The 17,425-nt window shown below is 44.3% G+C and overlaps 1 protein-coding gene across 4 annotated transcripts in view; it reads left to right on the top strand.

The window, feature by feature from the left end:
* The first annotated feature begins 5,955 nt into the window (after positions 1–5,955).
* CEP41 (centrosomal protein 41) overlaps positions 5,956–17,425 on the top strand; it is a 28,997-nt gene continuing 17,527 nt past the window's right edge. For all 4 annotated transcript variants that reach the window (XM_018566327.1, XM_018566335.1, XM_018566344.1 and 1 more), the window contains exons 1-2: positions 5,956–6,046; positions 13,135–13,198. In XM_018566327.1, the coding sequence (XP_018421829.1) occupies positions 6,014–6,046; positions 13,135–13,198 (97 nt within the window). In that variant the 5' untranslated portion in view covers positions 5,956–6,013. The remainder of the gene's footprint in view (positions 6,047–13,134; positions 13,199–17,425) is intronic.

A 17,425-nucleotide genomic window follows, 5' to 3' on the forward strand; every position in this document is an offset into this window, starting at 1 on the left:
CAGTTTTTGTGTACAAATAAACACATACAGTCTTTATGTTACAAATAAATATTCAAGTACATCTAAACCCAAAACATGACTTTAGCTTTGGAAAGAGAGGGGAAGGTTCAGCAACTCTGCCAGGTTTGTATTGCTATTATACTCTCTATTTGTCCTGGTGACCATTTTAACTGTGACTTAAATTAAGAGAAAATCAAAAATTTTCAGTTGTCATCGAAACACGAATAGAGGGAAAATCTTCCAATCTGGACTGTCTGAGAGGAGGCTTCCCTCTGTTTTAAAGTTTTTCCTTTTGTGTCTATAGCACAATAATTTAAGGGAAATCTCATTAATGGGGCACAAATGGCAAAAAAAACTTTGCCTTTTTAGCCAATCCTTGCTCTTTCAAAAAAAGGAAAAACAAAAAGTTTCAATTTTAGATATATTTTAATTTTTAGGTGTGTCCAAGACACTCAGTTTTGAAAGAATGCTGGGCTTCTAATTGGAAAACGCAACATTTCCTTCATGTTTGTTGGCAGCCTATGTAAACTAATACTCTTGTCCCTACTAGAGCACTCAGCCTCTGTACTGAGTGCTTCCCATTCACTGAGGCTGCAGAAAAAGACGTTTAGGACTCTGTGTCCTCAATTTCTTTTTCTATTTCAAAAGGGAAATGTCAGGGGTTCCTAATATTTCCCTGAAGCCCCACAATAGTCAAATAATAATAAATAATAATTAAAAAATAAATTAAAAATGTGTACATTTTTAAAAATATTATATATACGCCTGTATCATTTTATCACAACACAAACACAGCACAAAAACCATTTATAACATAAAGCGCCTATTTACAGTTTAGCGTTCCTTAATTTTTTATAATCCCCCTTTCCTCAGCCTCTCATGGTGTGGCAGTATTAAAGTAAAGTGTTAGGCCTCATTCAGGCGCCATTCACACCAGGGCGGAAGCGTTTCACCGTGGTTTCCGCGTGATTTTTGAAAGAGCATTTTTGGCTGTTTTTATTCGCGTTTCAGAGCTGAGACACAATTAAAAATGCTCAATAACGTGCTGATTAGCATATTTCTATTAAAATGGGGGCGGGGTTTCGTTGTGGGGGGGGGGCTTAAATTTTTTTGCTATGGTGCTATGGGGCCCTGGGATTTCTAGTTACGCCCCTGGAAGGGACCCAGCAGACTCCACCAATTGCAGGCTGTCTGCAGAAAACTAGAGTCTCTCCCATTCTATGGAACTCTCTACCCCAACCTGTCCGTCTATCTCCCACACTGACTGCCTTTAGGCGATCCCTTAAGACTCATCTCTTCAGGGAAGCCTATCCCACCTCAACCTAAACACTGAACAATCACTTTCTCAAACAATCATCCCCACACAGCTAACTCCTCATGTATCACTTGCCCCTCCCTTTTAGATTGTAAGCCCTCAGGGGCAGGGCCCTCCTTACCATCTTGTCTTGAATTGTATTGTGATTGTAATGTTTTCCTTATATTGTAAAGCAATGCGCAAACTGTTGGCGCTATATAAATCCTGTATAATAATAATAATAACTACAGGAGGGGAAGGGTACAAGACCACTTACCCTGCACAAGGAGAGAGAGCAGCAATGACTGGTCTTCATAACAGAAAGGGTCTGTAAAGAGGCAACGTTTCAGATTGGATTACTGCACAGATATGGAAGAAATACACAAAGCACACCAAGCTTTATGTAAGAAAGCACATACCTCTTGTATTTAGACAATATTATCACAGAGTTTTGTTTTCAATATATGATCAAAATATTGAACAGTGATCTCCTAAAGCTGGAAAATTACATAAACATAATTTTCACATAAATGGTACAATAAAAAGCCAAATGTGTCTCTGATTGAAGGTCATGTGTCCACTGTTAACAGGCAAGAGATGCATTCTGGTAGAGCCATTGGTCGGATGGCAGTCACCATCTGACTGCTCCTGCTCCCTAACTTAAAGCAACACTAAACTAAAATCTTAAAAATGCATTCAATCAACGTAACTAAATATTATTTGTGTATCGCTCGGCTCTAGAACCTCAAATCATCTCTGAATTGGTGCTGACACTATCCTTCCTTCTGGAGGGTGGCTACTTTTGTTCTGTAGTTGCTGGAAGACTGCTCAGGTAAGCCTGCACTTTCCCCCACATGGTGCTGTATTAATGTATTGCTGGGATAGCGGGATTTGTATTGCTCTATAGCTGATGGTACATTGTGATGTATATTATACAGCGTTATGTACCCTCAGCTATAGAGGAATACAAATCCCACCAATAAATTATACACTGTATGTATTGCTGGGATTTGTTGTATTCCTCTATAGCTGGTGTTATTCTGCATTGCGCTGTATAATGTATTATTGCTGGGATATGTTGTATTCCTCTATACAGCGCAATGCAGAATGCCACCAGCTATAGAGGATTACAGATCCCAGCAATAGTACATTATACAGCGCAATGCCGAATACCACCAGCTATAATGTACTATTGCTGGGATGTGTTGTATTGTATTCCTCTATAGCTGGTGGAATTCCGCATTGCGCTGTATAATGTATTGCTGGGATTTGCAGTCATCTATCGTCGGTGCCATTCTGCATTGATTGCGTATAATTTTATACTTTCCATTTCACTATATTGCACACCACACTTTTGTTTTTTTTTACTTCCACCGCTCCAAGCTTGCTCCTGTGATGGACTACAATCTCAATAAAAACTAGTAGTCCATCACTGCAGCCATTTTTTTTAATCCGATTAACCGATTAATCAAACTTAATAATTAGCTAACTAATCAATTTTGAAAATAATCGTTAGCTGCAGCCCTAGATGTTACTGGCTCAGTGTTCTCTGTACAGCACTGTGGCATATGCCAGAGCTATATAAATGTATAATAATAATAGTGTGTGACTGTGGGGGAACATTAGAGTGTAAGCTGCTCTGTACAGAGACTGATGTGACTGGCTCAGTGTTCTCTGTACAGCACTGTGGCATATGCCAGAGCTATATAAATGTATAATAATAATAGTGTGTGACTGTGGGGGAACATTAGAGTGTAAGCTGCTCTGTACAGAGACTGATGTGACTGGCTCAGTGTGTCGGCGGTAGGGGAAGGTGGTGCAGGGGGTGGGGCCAAGGCCTAAAGCTGTGTAAAGGGCCCCAACATTTCTGTTGTGCTGCCCTGCTCACACATGTGGTATACTCAGGAGGAGTAGCAGAATGTGTTTTGGGGTATAATTGTAAGCATGTCCATGCTGTGTGTGAGAATGTACTTGTTAAAATGAAGACTTTGTGCAGTAAAAATCAAATTTTATTTACTTTCTTCATTTTACCCAAAAAATTGTGGCAAAAAATTAGAACCTAAAATAACGCATCATGCCTCTTTACTAAATACCTTAGGGTGTCTATAGTCCAAAAAATGGTCATTCTGGCGGTGTTTACTGTCCTGGCATTTTAGGGGCTCAAGAAATGAAATGAGCAGTCAGAACCTCAGAGCTGAAAAATAGAGATATACACATACCATAGTTTATAGACTCGATAGCTTTCATACAGACTAAATAATACCCACTTATTTGGGTTTTTATCAAAGAAATGTAGCAGAATACATTTTGGTCTAAAGGAAAGATAACTTCTTGCAAAGTTTTTTATAATAGAAGGTAAGGGAAACAACTTTTTTTTTTTTCAAAATGTTCGGAATTTTTCCCTTGCATATTGAAAATAATGTGCCTCATAAAAATGATAAAAAAAATCCATTTGGGTTGAGTGTTGCATGTAATTGTCAATCAATGTATCATAGCGCTGAAAAAAATGGCCTGGACAAGGAGGGGGTTTACAGTAGTATTAAACTTTTAGGGCCGATTCACACCAGATGCGTTGAAGCTTCTTGGCCATTATTTCCAGTGCAGCCCCAACGCAAGAAAAGGCAATTTGCCTTGTCACGTACGGGCTTGGTTCACACTACCATGTTGTAATGGGAACACAGTGGTGTGAGTGAGTATATGCCAGTTAGTTTAAGACTATCTAGCTACCTATGTACATATTTATAGACGGGTATCATAGTTACATAGTATTTGAGGTTGAATAAAGACATTAGTCCATCAAGTCCAACCTATTAGGATCTCATTCAAATGGGTGGGTCATATCAATGGGTGCAATGGTGCCTCTTCCACAACACCACCATTATGGATATATAGTTTATGATTTGGGGGGCTTTGTTGAGGGTAGGAGCTCTACCTCCACCAAGGAACGCTTTAGCTATAATAGGAATCTCAGGTTAAGAGCTTCATGAAATGGACTATAAACGCAAAGTAGCTTGCATTGGAGTACAATGTTGGGGGGGTTTTTGGAGGGTTTTTTTTTCATGCTAGAATCTGGCAGGAGGCTATTTACCCATGTGATTTATGGCATTACTATGTTTTTCTTACCAGACCTTCCTGAATGCAACATGCTTACTTTCCACCTGTGGTCCCCCATTTGAGACATCACCTCCCCCTCCTTTTGGTCCCTTTCCTCCTGTTCAAGTGGTGCAAGCAGCATTGGCATCTTAATGGTTCCGTCAGGCATATATGTTATGAACATGTGCATATAATTGTATATGTTTATGTATATTTATGTATTTATTTTGAGGAATAGGTACAGTTTTGGGCTGCAACATATGTCCACTCTCCTGAAGAAGCCTCCTTGGAGGCGAAACACGTCGAGAAACGCACACCCACCACAGTATTCCATATAGGGACTTCTTATGCCGTTGTGCAAGTTGTAATACATTCATATTACGTGCCTATAATATATTTGTGTGTGGGATTACGGGAGATATGACCACTTACCTTTAGGGCTCGTTCTCACCAGTTACAGTGCGTTCCAGAGCGGTTAGCTGCGGGAACACACTGTATCGCACACAAAACTCCACCCTGCGTTCTGGGATGGGAGGGGGTGTGGTGGTGCATGCAGGTCAATGGCACTGCAGCCACGCCCCCCCCCCCCCCCCCCCATTCTTTGTACGTGGCAAAACAATATCTGCGTTATGGTCCAGTGCGATCGCAAAAAAATGCAGCATGCATTTCATCTACCCACCTCCCTCTGCTCTGATTGTATGCACGAAGACCAGCCACCCCCGTTAGGGGGAAATGAGTCACATACAAACCTCCTCAATGGGGGTTACATAGAGAAATAAACATCTAATATAACTTGTAACAATCAAGGCCGGATTTCCCACAGGGCCAACAGAGGCCAGGCCTTGGGGCAGCAGGGAGTAGAGGGGCAGCAGGGGGGGGTGGAATTCCTATCTCCCGACGCCCGGGCGGGTAGTCGTTTTCTACATTTAGCCCTGCTTTGGGCAAACAGGGCTAAATGTACAGCAGGGAAGCCGCCACTTGTTTTGCACAAGTGATCTTGGCAATGTCATCCTCCATACAGGGGGGCGCATTCAGGAACCTGGCATTGGGGCAGCAGAGAAAGTAAATCCGACCTGGTACCAATCATCCACTTAAACTCCCAAAATGGCTTGAGATAAACTTTAATGTTGTGTGGCATACTTCTGAAACAACAACCATTCATATTTCATGTTACTTTAGTCAGCTATGTGAAAGATCCATTTTGATTGCACGCTACTGCTTGCTGACCTTGCTAATCCAGTGAACACAGACGTGGGGGCTGAATGACATGGATTCCATGGCCTGCTGCACAGCTATGAGTCTGTACAAAACAATGGGACTCTACTTCTCTGATCAGTGACCAGTTGATGCGGGAAACGGCAGCGGAGAAATTCGGCCCCCGGGCAGACAGGCGGGAACAGGCAAAGCCACAAAGCCGGCTGGCCACGGCGTCCCCGTCGCTTAGCAACCACAGCGAACTGTCATTAGCCGTGCGAGCCACGCCTCCTCACCAAGGAAGGCCGATTTTCAGTGGCTGGAAGCGAACAGGGAGCCAATCATCGTACACGTTGTAGAGGGGTGATGAAGCAGAGGCGGCAGAGAGATAGAGCTTGCTGGTGATTGAGGCTGCTTGTGTCTGACTTAGTCATGTCTGCCAGGAGGCATATCGGGGACGCAGAGGTGAGCGCTGACAATTAAGGGGATACAAGCTCCTAGGTCTTGTTTGGAAACCAATTATTTAGGGAAAGGCTGGCAGACATTGTACACACAGGATATACCGCAGTGATATGGATCTACTGCTTGTATGAATGGCTGACTGAGAGAATAAGTAGGGAGCAGTGCTATATGTGTGCTTGATATAGGCTAGGTAAATGATGGAGAGATCGGTGCACTACATGAATGACTGTAGGATTTGCTGAGTGCTAGAGGCAAATGTGTCTATAGCAATCAGGTAATCCAGTGAGTTCTAGATCAGCAAAGTGATAGATAATAAGTGCATGAGTGGAATTTACTATGAATGGAGCAGCTGTTCACGACAACCAATCAGATTCTAGCTTTCGTTTTTAAAGCTTAAAGGAGAACTATGAAAATCACTCATCCTCATAGTTCGACAATTAAACTGTCACACGTCGGCTCAATAGATCGGGAAGTGAGCGAACACATACCGTCGCTCGCTTCTTGATCCTGTCCCTGCTGTGACTGTGAGTCACGGCTCCCTGCAGGGATTCACCCCCCCCCCCCTCTCCGATACTCCAGTGCTGACTGGAGGAAAGGACGGGGGAGGGGACGGGTACAGCTGGCTCTGCCTCCAGATAGGCAGAGCCAGCTGTTGCTCACACAGCTGGGTGGATCTCAACAGTAATGTCGGGATCCGTCCCAGCTGCGGCGGTCTCAGTATACCGTGAGCTTAGCTCGTGATATACTGAGCTTTGGGTGATGGGAGAACGCTAGTTTATGTCCTCCCATGACCCTTAGGAGAACTATGGGCAAAAACACTTACCCCATATTTCCCTTTTAACTGTACAAACTGAAGACGAAGCTGATTGGTTACTATGCACAACTGCTCCAGTTTTAGTAAATTCCCCTGCCCAATGTTTTTGCTCAGGTGCTTAGTCTCATGTTGTAATATTGGGAGCTCTGGGGGTCTGTTCCAGGAACCCGTCTGTTTGTATTCCAGTTATTTTTGTCCAGCAGATGTGATTTCCTTCAAGACAAATTCCCTGAGCCCAGAGGGGGCTATCATCTGGTTCCCTGTGGGGAATTTCAAGAATGGGGGCATCTAGACTGAAATGTTGTAGTGTTTGTAGTATACCATGATAAAAAGTGGGTGACGTTGCTTCTCATTACCCATTTAGTTTACCTGTATTACAAAAATCCTCTTTGAATCAGAACTATAGTAAATATGATGGGATGGTGGAACATAAAAATCAACCGTATGCTTAAAAAATAAAATAAAAATAGATTAGTTAAAACATTGATAAACAAAATGATGTTCCAAAATCATAACGTGCTTATAATATATTATTGTTAAAGTGAGGGGAGGGAACAGCCCTCCAGCGCTGCGCTCCTCCCTGGCAGGCTGCTCCATCTTCTTGGACCGGGGAGTTCTTCTTCCAGGTTCCGATTCTTCAGCTGACCAGGCCCTGATGCCGTAAGTCACACGCATGTGCATGGGAGTTACTGCATCTCGGCCAGAAGCTGCCCTTTCTACCTCAGCCTCTCACTCCTTGAATAAGACCTTTGTACAGGAAGTGTCCCATGTAGCTCCCCTGTGGGGGTCTGAATCTGGTTCTCTCTGTACTCACCGAACCCATTAGATGCATTCCTCTCTCTCCTCTCAATGACAACGTGGTATTCCATATAACCATCACCTCTGTAAGGCGAGGGTCTGATGGCCTTATTCTGCCTTTCACCTCAACCAGGACATCATTCTTTCGTTCCTTTGTTCAGCAATTGGAAATTTTACTCCATTGTCTGGATGTGGTTGGGGCTGTAAGTCTCACTCTCAGCCACTGCTTCTTTCAGAAAGACTAATTTACATTCTCTCATCCCAGATGGTCCCTATAAGGGTACACTGACTTCTTGCCACTGGAATGGGTTGTGGCATCAAGCAACTGTTTCCAAGATATGGAAGGCTGCCACTTGGTCTTCTGTCCACGCATTTTCTAAGTTCTGCCAGGTGGGTGTTCAGGCCTCATCTGATGCCAGCTTCGGGCAATAGGTCCTTCAGACAGCTCTTCCGTTCTCTTTTTTCTTGGACCTGTTACTGTTTGTTGTGTTACCCGCCCCTCAGTTGGACTGATTTTGGATGTCCTGAAGGTGAAAGATTTCCCCAGATGAGTAAGTCAATAGGGTTTTTGTGCACACAGTAAAATCCTTTTCTTGGAGTCAGTTGAGGGACACAGGTCCCACCCCTTCTATGTTTATAATCATACTCTTAGTACTGCTTTGATACAAAACTGAGGCATGCAGGTAGTGGTAGTAGTAGTAGCAGGGGGTATCCTGGACTGGCCTACAGTTTTTTTTTTTGTTTCCCATAGTCCAATTCTTCTGTGGGCAGCAATATAACCGAAGGTGGAAGAAATCCGTCCAGGGGACTCCAAGAAAAAGATTTGAGCATAGTACAAAAACCCTATTTTACAGTAACATTTATCCTAATAAGTGTAGTGTGAATGTTCATCTCCCTGAATATTCACCTGACACTCCCTCTGCCTGTTTTTACTAAAACTCAATGATTCATTTTTATTAGAGGTGCACCGGAATGAAAATTTCAAAGACAAAATAAAAAAAGTCAGGCCGAAATCAAAAATGTTTTTTTTATTTTTACTTTTTCAATTTCTTTTAAATATTCAATTTTTATTTATTTTATATAAACTTTTTAATTTTTTTGATATTTATTTTTATTTAATTTTTTATCAAATATTTTTATTTTTTACTTTACTTTTAGGGGGTTTGGGGACATTTTAGTGGCCTAAAAAGACCCCTGATATTTCCCTTTCAAAAAAGAGATTGAGAACCTCTATCTCTTTTTCTGCATCCCCTGTTATAAATGAACAGGAATCCTCTACACTGAGTGTTCCTGTTCATTCATAACATGAGGACAGAGTATGTTTACTATAAGCACAATTTATTAATAAACAGGAGATGTAGATCACTTCCCATTCATTCATAATTGAGGATATAGTAAACATTCTCTGTCCTCAATTATTTACACTCAGCGATCACTGACTGCTTGTACTGCTCTCCATCCTGACTCGCTGTCACAGGAGGCTGAGCGAGCGGTGCAGGGAGGAGAGACACCAGCCGCTCACAGCGCTCTCCTCCCGCAGCACTTGGCCGCCTGCGACAGTTTCTCTCCTCCCTGCTGGGACACAGAGCAGCAATCTGACCCCTCTCTCCCAAAACAGCATAGTCTGGCACACCAGCCATGTAGGCTTGTATGAGCAGGGAGGTGAGTGCTTTGGGAAGGTTATTCCCACAAAATGGGGGTCCCCTTCCCAAAGCAGTACTGTCCGCTACTGACAGGCCCACGGCTCTTTTTACCCCTGGTGCCCAGGATGGGGAGCCAGGTAGGGGTGGGGCTTACATACCCTACCTGTACCCCATGGGAGGTAAGTTATTGACCCCTCCCTGGTGAACCAGTTTTAGAGGTCCCTCAGACCCCTAACTGAGGGAGCGTGTAGTGAGTTTAAAGCAAATAAACTCAACAGAGCAGAGCCCCACAGGAGAGAGGGTCACGGTTTCCCTCCTCCTCATTGCTCAAACTCTGTGCAATGAAAAAGTTTCTGCCACTGGAATTTTAAAGTAATATTTAACTCCCAAACATCTTTTCAATAACAGAGGGGGGTAATTCTCAGACAGTAACTTCAGGACAGTAAAATCAGCAAGCGCCGCAAATATATATAGAAAATATTATTGCCAAGAATTCTCATTATTGATTATAATCAATGTAATCGTTTAGTTGTTTCAGCCCTAGTTATGTAACGTGTGGCGTAATCGTTGTTTTGACACGTAGGTCCACCCGACACTCATTTAGGTTAATATGTGCGCGCAACTTAAATTTGTTATTGGTGCTTTTTGTCTTGAATTCATTTTTTTTTCAACTTTCCGACATACTTGGCAGGGTTTTATTGCACTTATCACGCAGATAAAATAAAACAATTTAAATAGTATATTTGAGAGACCAAAAGGGAGCAAACAAAAGAAGGTTTTTGTTATGGATTACACAGGTTTCTAATACTGGTAATTTATACTCCGTAGACAGAATGTTGTGAGCAGACAGATAGAATTGAGCTGAAAATATTGGACTTTAGGAGACCTTTATCTCCCAGGGGACCAGGGACGTAATTAGAAATCACAGCGCCCCATAGCAAAATTTTGTATGGGGCCCTGTGACTTCTAGTTATGCCCCTTGCAGAGCCCACTTGAGATCCCACGCAGCCCACCGGAGGGTGACCCTGAGGGAATTAGGGAAAAATGTATGGCCAGCTTTAAAAGTTTATTGCATGTTGATTTCATTGTTCCTTTGCTATTGTAATTTTGCATTAACAGCTCACCCTCTGACATTTCAGGCTAACAACTCTATAGCATTGGTGTCAGTCAATGTTTTCCAAGTTTCATTAGATGTGACTTGACATTGGGTTATTTATACAGCTTTTGTTTTGTAGTGGCCTTTAAGTGACAAAGCTTTCATTGTAAATATACATTGATCACTGAGGTTGTCAGCTGATACACTGGTGTGTGAAGGTATGAATTGTATGTAGCATACAAACGACTAATAAGTGCAAAATATGCATTGTGGTGAAGTAAACTCTAGAACGGGTTATCTCTCCAATCTGTAGTTCACTAGGATTCTTTTTCAGTGTACAAAAGGTACCATCATTTTACAATCTGTTGGGGCTTATATGATACAGAATGGTTAAAAATATGTGATTGTGTAATATAAATATAGGCAGGCATTAAATAAATGAGCAGATGGGGGCGTGGCCGAGCATGGCGTGCTAAAGACGTGCCGAATGGAGCTCTGCGACCCCGGGGCTCGATTCAAGTAAATATCTCATTACCTGACCTCTCCACGCAGTGGATGTCCGCGCGGCTGCCTTCCCCTTCAGCTCCGGAATCCGCCGGTACCCGGGACATCGCCTCCTTTTTCGTCCGTGGCCCGAGACCTGCGCCCGTAGTGACAGGCCGCGACATGCCGCCTATAGTTTCGGCCAAGCCGAAGGCCGCTGGGGACCAGACGCCAGCACTCCCGCAGGGAAGCGGTTAGCTCACAGCTAAAGCGGCCCGTTCCAAACTGACGGCTCAGCCAGCTCCCTCTACCTCCCAGACTGCTATGGAAGCCCCACTCTCCCCTGCCAGCTCCCAGGACAGCTCTCCAGGTCCATCAATGCCCGCAGCCTTACTGGAGTCAGAGGGGGGCCGGGTCAGGGAGTCAGGGACCTGCTTGCAGCATTTAGAGCTGATTTTGACTCATGGACAGCCAGGTTGGAAGGCGCCCTTAGAGGTGAGATGTGCGAGCTACGCCAGCAGGTTGCCAATGGTGACAGCAGGGTCTCTGCTCTGTCTACCACTGTTTCCTCGCATGCTGCCCGCCTTGATGCCATGGAAATCACCCAGGCCGCCCATAGATCCCATCTCCAGCAAATACAACTTCGGGTTGAGGACGGGGAAAACCGCAGTCGCAGGAATAATATACGGCTAAGGGGGATCCCTGAGGCCACCCAGGGCCCACATCTCCATGCTACAGTTAACGCTATCCTTAACTCCGTACTGGGGAAGCCCCCAACTGAACCTATTGAACTGGACCGAGTACACCGGGTTGCTGGCGCTGGTATAGATCATCAAAACTTCACTAGAGACGTTCTGTGCCGGGTCCATTTCTACAACGTTAAGGAGGAGATCCTACGTTGGGTGTGGCGGTCGAGACCAGTTGACTTCGACGGGGCCACGATACAGCTGATGTCGGATCTTTCCCGTCTGACACTGGCCATGCGCAGGTCGGTCAAACCTCTTCTGATTTTGGTGAGGACGAGTGGGAGAGGTCTTTCGTTCTCTCACACTCCCTCTCCATCGCCAGTAAAGCCCACGAGAAGAACCTGAAAATTCTAACCAGATGGTATAGATGCCCAGCAGTGCTACACCGTTACTACCCGCAAGTACCAGACACCTGTTGGCGTTGTCTGACCTCCTCGGGCCATATGACTCACATCTGGTGGAGCTGTCCCCGATCAAGGAGTTCTGGCAAAAAGTGCTGGATGTCTATCACTGAGTGACGGGTTCAGTGACCCCTAATGATCCCAAGATTACCCTGTTGTCTATGATACCAGGCTCCCCTGCAAATAGGCCAGGCTGGCCCGGATTGCCTCGCTATGCCCGATGGCAATCCGGGCTGGCTACATTTAGGCAGAGGTGGCCCTCTAATCAGGCATATTAGAAGGCCGCTCGCTGGTGCCTCTTGGGGCCCTAGTGAGGAGTGAGCAGCCGCCTGATTAGAGAGCCATGTCTGTTGTGCCCGCAGCCACTATTGAGACTCTCTGGACCCCTGGTGAGAGTCGGCACTGTCCGCCTGAGAGCAGGAAAACAAGCTCAAGGCTCCCACTGATTTTGCATTATAGTGAGTTGTATAATTATTTCATTAAATATTACAATGTAATAATAATAGAATAGGGCGGGGAAACATTTTCTTCCATGAAATCAGCCCCCGGTTGCCAAAAAGGTTGGTGACTGCTGCTTTAGCGGAACCTTTCTCAACCAGGGTGCCTTCTGGCTTTGTCAGGGGTGCCTTCAAATTTTTGCAAAAGATGGGGATTCCGATGTGATGGGGGCTACAGATGTAAAGGGGGAAACTCCATGTCATCGTTTTTTCGCGTTTAGAGCAGGGCATGGGAAGCAAAGGGAATGTATAAACAAAGAGGTTATGGTGAGGTGGGTTTAAAGGAACCAAAATCCCTCGATAAACCAATGCGAAGCATAGTAAAGGGCCTTCTTAAAATAAAAGGTACATCACAAATCCCAAAAATAAGGGTTTTCTCCCTAATTTTAGTATGATCAGTAAAGCCATGCAAATCATTTATTTTTGTCCTTTGGCCAAGTGTACATATACAACCTCTGGTTTATAGTACAGATACAGCCTTAAATTATTGAACGTTCTACTATATTTTATATTCTAAACTGCATACAACTGTTTTGAATGCCTTCTTTTAGTACTTGTGTTTTACCATATGCAACATTTAACCTTTTCCACTCATTATCTGATACTCTTTCAGATTTTAAAGAAAAGAATTCCTCAGAATCCAAAGTACCAGCATGTCAAGTCAAGGCTTGATACAGGTCAGTCCTCTATGTGAACTATATGGAAAGTATTAGCCAGCCTGACTTCCTCTACAATACATCATACTGCATGCAAAGAGAAAGTTGATCCTAAGTGTTGTTCAGGTTGTGCTGCATATTGGCATCTTCTTCAAGGGTTTGTCAAGAGTGATCTTTGTTCATTTAAACATGAATGAATGTTGCCCAGTGCTTAATGTACCATGGATGCAGATGCAGCAAAAAAACCAAACCTTACTGTGTCTGGCTGAACTGTCACGGAGATCCCATCGTGATTTCTGTCAACACTGAAAAACAGTGCTCTACCAGTAATATAGTAGAAGTAAACCACTGTGTGAAGGGGGTGCTATTTCCCTAATGTGCATACTTGCCTTACATGTGTGCCCTTCTCCAGCACTGTTGGATCACTCTTCTTTACCCCGACACCGCCATACCTACTGCCCACCCTTCCTGGTTTCCAGGCATCCTCTATGGCCACAGGGTAACCCCTGATAATGAAAGTCCTGTGCATACGACCCATTCATGTCCTCTTGGAGAGATGAGCTTACCCCTGTACATGTACCGTATACTTAAAAGAAGAAAGATTGCCAAATAGTCTCATGAATGAGCGATTTATCTCTTTCTCCATTTAGGACTATGGAAGAGAAGTCGTATGAGATTTTGGAGCCCTATTCAGCCCACCTACTCTGAGCCCAGGTTGTCTTGGACCCACCCCAGCCTGTGCCCGGAATGTAAAAAGAGAAGCAGCAAAGTGATGAGCTCACTCTGCTCTCACCCCTTGTCAGCATATAAACTGATTGGCTCATTGTGCTGACTCTACCTCTCACACTCTAGCCCTGCTGTACTGCAAAAGTTTGAGAACGGGTCAATTTCAGGTACTTGCACTGCTTGCATTTACAAAATGTTATGATGTTTACCCCTAAAACTTGGAGTTTAGATTTAAATGCAATAAAATGAAAGTATCTGAATTTGATTTAATATTTTTGCAGTTGTACAGCAGAACTTAGACTGGGGAAGGGAGTTGTTATACAAGGAGTCTATCAGGTGTTCTGCGGTAGGAGGGATGAGCTCATCGGTCTGCTACTTCTTCTTTCCCTGTCCAGTCACAGGCTAAAGAAGGGACCAGAAAGTGTAACTTAAAGGAGAACTATGGGGTTAAGGCTTTTCCCCATAGTTCTCCTTAGGGTAACGGGAGGACACAATCTAACATCCTCCCATCACCCTAAGCTCAGTATACCGCCAGCTAGAGCTGGCGGTATACTGAGACGCCACTGTATACCGCGAGCTACTGCGGTATACAGAGAGGTATGAGATGCTGAAGCGGATCCCGACAATTATGTCTGGATCCGCCCAGCTGCGTGAGTGACGGCTGGCTCTGCCTATCTAGGGGCAGAGCCAGCTGTACCCGCCCCACTCCGATCCGCCAGTCAGCGCTAGTGGAGCGGGGAGGGGGGAATCCAGCCCCTCCCCTGTCACGGCAGAGACCTGTGACAGTGTCATTGTCACAGGCCGACTAGAACTATGAGGTGAGTGAAAAGCACTCACCTCATAGTTCTCCTTTTAACTGCAGCAGGGGGAAATCTCTCATCTATGTGTTTAGCTGTCTGCATGGCATTCAGCTTTAAATCCTAGCCTAAAGGATGGGGAACCAGCCTAACTGATCTGCAGCAAGGACCTGGTCTCTGCCTCAAGCCCTTTTCTTAACAGGCTCTTTAATTCGCACAGCCAATTGCAACCTACAGAAAGAAGTAGGGCTTCCACTATGAGAATGCTCTGCACCTTGGGACCATTGCCTTGTAATAATGATACTCCCTAATGGACGGAGTGTCATCAGTATACTCACAAAGGCTTATTTGTGAGCAGCAACTGTGATATCTTGTTTAATAATAAACTATAAATATCTTTAACTCTGGCTTTCACAGTGAGAGCAGCTCTGTGTTGTCCTCATATCCTGCATTTTATTTTAAACGCATAGAAAAAAATCAGGAAAATGTGACACTTGTCCTGTGCTGCCCAGTAGATTTATTTTGCACAGTCATCAAACAGGTTAAACTATTTGGCACTGTGTGTTCGCTGGTGACGGTGTATTAAAAGTTGCTGGCTACTGTTGCTAGTGTGCTCCAACAAACAGGCCATTAGACAGAGCTTGCATGACTGACTAATAAAGAGACTCTTCTCTGCATTTATCTCAGGTCATCTTACAGTACTGCAGAGCACCTTGAGAGATGACAAAACCCTCCAGGTCCAAAGCTTTGACTCTGATATGTCCTTGTATTCTTTTTTTTTTTAATAAAAGGAAGTTCCACCTTTCAAAAAATAAATGCACACTTCATAAAATTAAAAGAATTGCATGTATTATTTTTTGAATAGGAGCCAGTAAAGCATTCCAACCACAATCTGTGGATCGTGGGTACAATGCTCTGGCTCCTATAGACTCTTCCTCCTGTCCATGTCTGTACCAAGGTACGGACATTCAGTAACATGGAGTGGAGGAAGTGTCAGTGGACTAAAGGTGTGGTGACATCACCAAACTTGTATTCCATTAAGGACGGGACCTTCCCTAAAATGAGGCAGAGGACAATAGCTCTTAGTAACCTGTGGCTCTGTCCACTCTGTCTGGCTTCCCATTCCCACCTAGCTCACTGACATCATCAGTTGCCATGGAGCTGAGTGGGACGCTCTGGCCGGCGTCCCGCCGAGCTTCTGGGAACCAGAGACATCAATGAGCTGGGGGGGGGGACCGGAGAGAGAGCCGCTGACGAGCACGGCTCTAACACAGTCACCTGTCCTACCGCATTAGTCACCACCCCTGCCCCCACCAAGCAGCTCAGCAGCAACCCAATCCCCCAAATATTTGACCCTAAATATGGGTGGAACTTGAAACATGGTCAGAAAGGTAAACTAAGCCTTTAATTTTTTTTATTTAAAAAATAATACAGAAAACAGCAAAACTTCCAACAAGCAAACAATTACTCCTTCCCCTTTAAAACATCAATAACTTAATTTGTAGTATCTTATTAAAACTAGAGGTGCACCGGAATAGAATTTTCGATGCACCTCTAGAAAACCAAAAATTATTTTATTTTCTAAATTTTAAATTTTTTTTTTCTTTACTGTCGTGGGCTCTGGGGAAATGTCAAAGGTCTAACTAGCCCCCTGATGTTACCCTTTTGAAATAGAAAACGAGATTGAGGACACTTCTTCTGCAGGCCTTGCTATGAATGAACAGGAAGCCTCTATACTGAGTACTCCTGTCCATTTATAAACTGGAGATAGCATAAGTTACCATGTTCAAAATTATGAATGAACAGGAAGTGATGTAGAACACTTCCTGTTCATTCATAATTGGGGATGCTGTAAACATACTTTGTCCTAAATTTATTTACAAGCACTGAGCGCTTGTAACCCGTTCTCCATCCTGACTCGCTGTCACAGGAGGCTAAGCGCGGTGTGGGGGGGGATAGCTCAGCCGCCTGTGACACGGCTGACAACTGAGTTCTCCCCTGCACCGCTGGCTCGGCCTCCTGTGACAGCTGACAGCTGTCTCCTACCTGCACCGCTCTCCATCCTGGTATGCCCGTCACAGGAGGTCGAGCCGGGCGGTGCGTGACGAGAGCTCGGCCTCTTCTGACAGCACTCTCCTCCCCGCCCCGTTCAGCCTCCTAAACAGTTTCTCTCCTCCCCACCTTACCCTGCTCTGTGTCAGAGGGGACATATAGCAGTGGCCAGCAGGGAGGAGAGAAACTAAGGAAGCACAGCGTTTTCAGCCCAAAAATTGTACTTACGGCATTTTACAGAAAGTACCCTTTTTGGACAATATGTTTCGGCGGCTTAAATTTCGGTGCATCCCAAATTAAAACCCTACTCTTTGTTGAAGCGGATATGTCTGCAGAATTTACACCAGCATTTAGTATCCTTCCTGTTACAGGTTAGAGTTCTCGCACACATATAATCACAGAAATCCGATATAAGATAACGGGACAAATGCCTCTGTAGATCCATGACCCAAGTGGATCTTCTTTTTAGCCTCCTGCTGAGTATCATTTTCAAGACCACCAGGACCAAAATTTGTATTAAATCCTTAGCCGGGCCTTGAATTAGGTCCAGAAACACTATATTCTCGAAGTGGAGTAAAACGTTTTTAGTTAAAGCCTATCTCTGGGGGGGAAAAAAACTCCCTTCGATGTGGGGCTTCCCCTGCATTGCAAGGGTTAACTGCTCATTAATATC

The sequence above is a fragment of the Nanorana parkeri genome, unplaced genomic scaffold, assembly GCF_000935625.1.
Source record: "Nanorana parkeri isolate BGI_ZX_2015 unplaced genomic scaffold, ASM93562v1 scaffold27, whole genome shotgun sequence".
In the NCBI taxonomy this organism is placed as follows: domain Eukaryota; kingdom Metazoa; phylum Chordata; class Amphibia; order Anura; family Dicroglossidae; genus Nanorana; species Nanorana parkeri.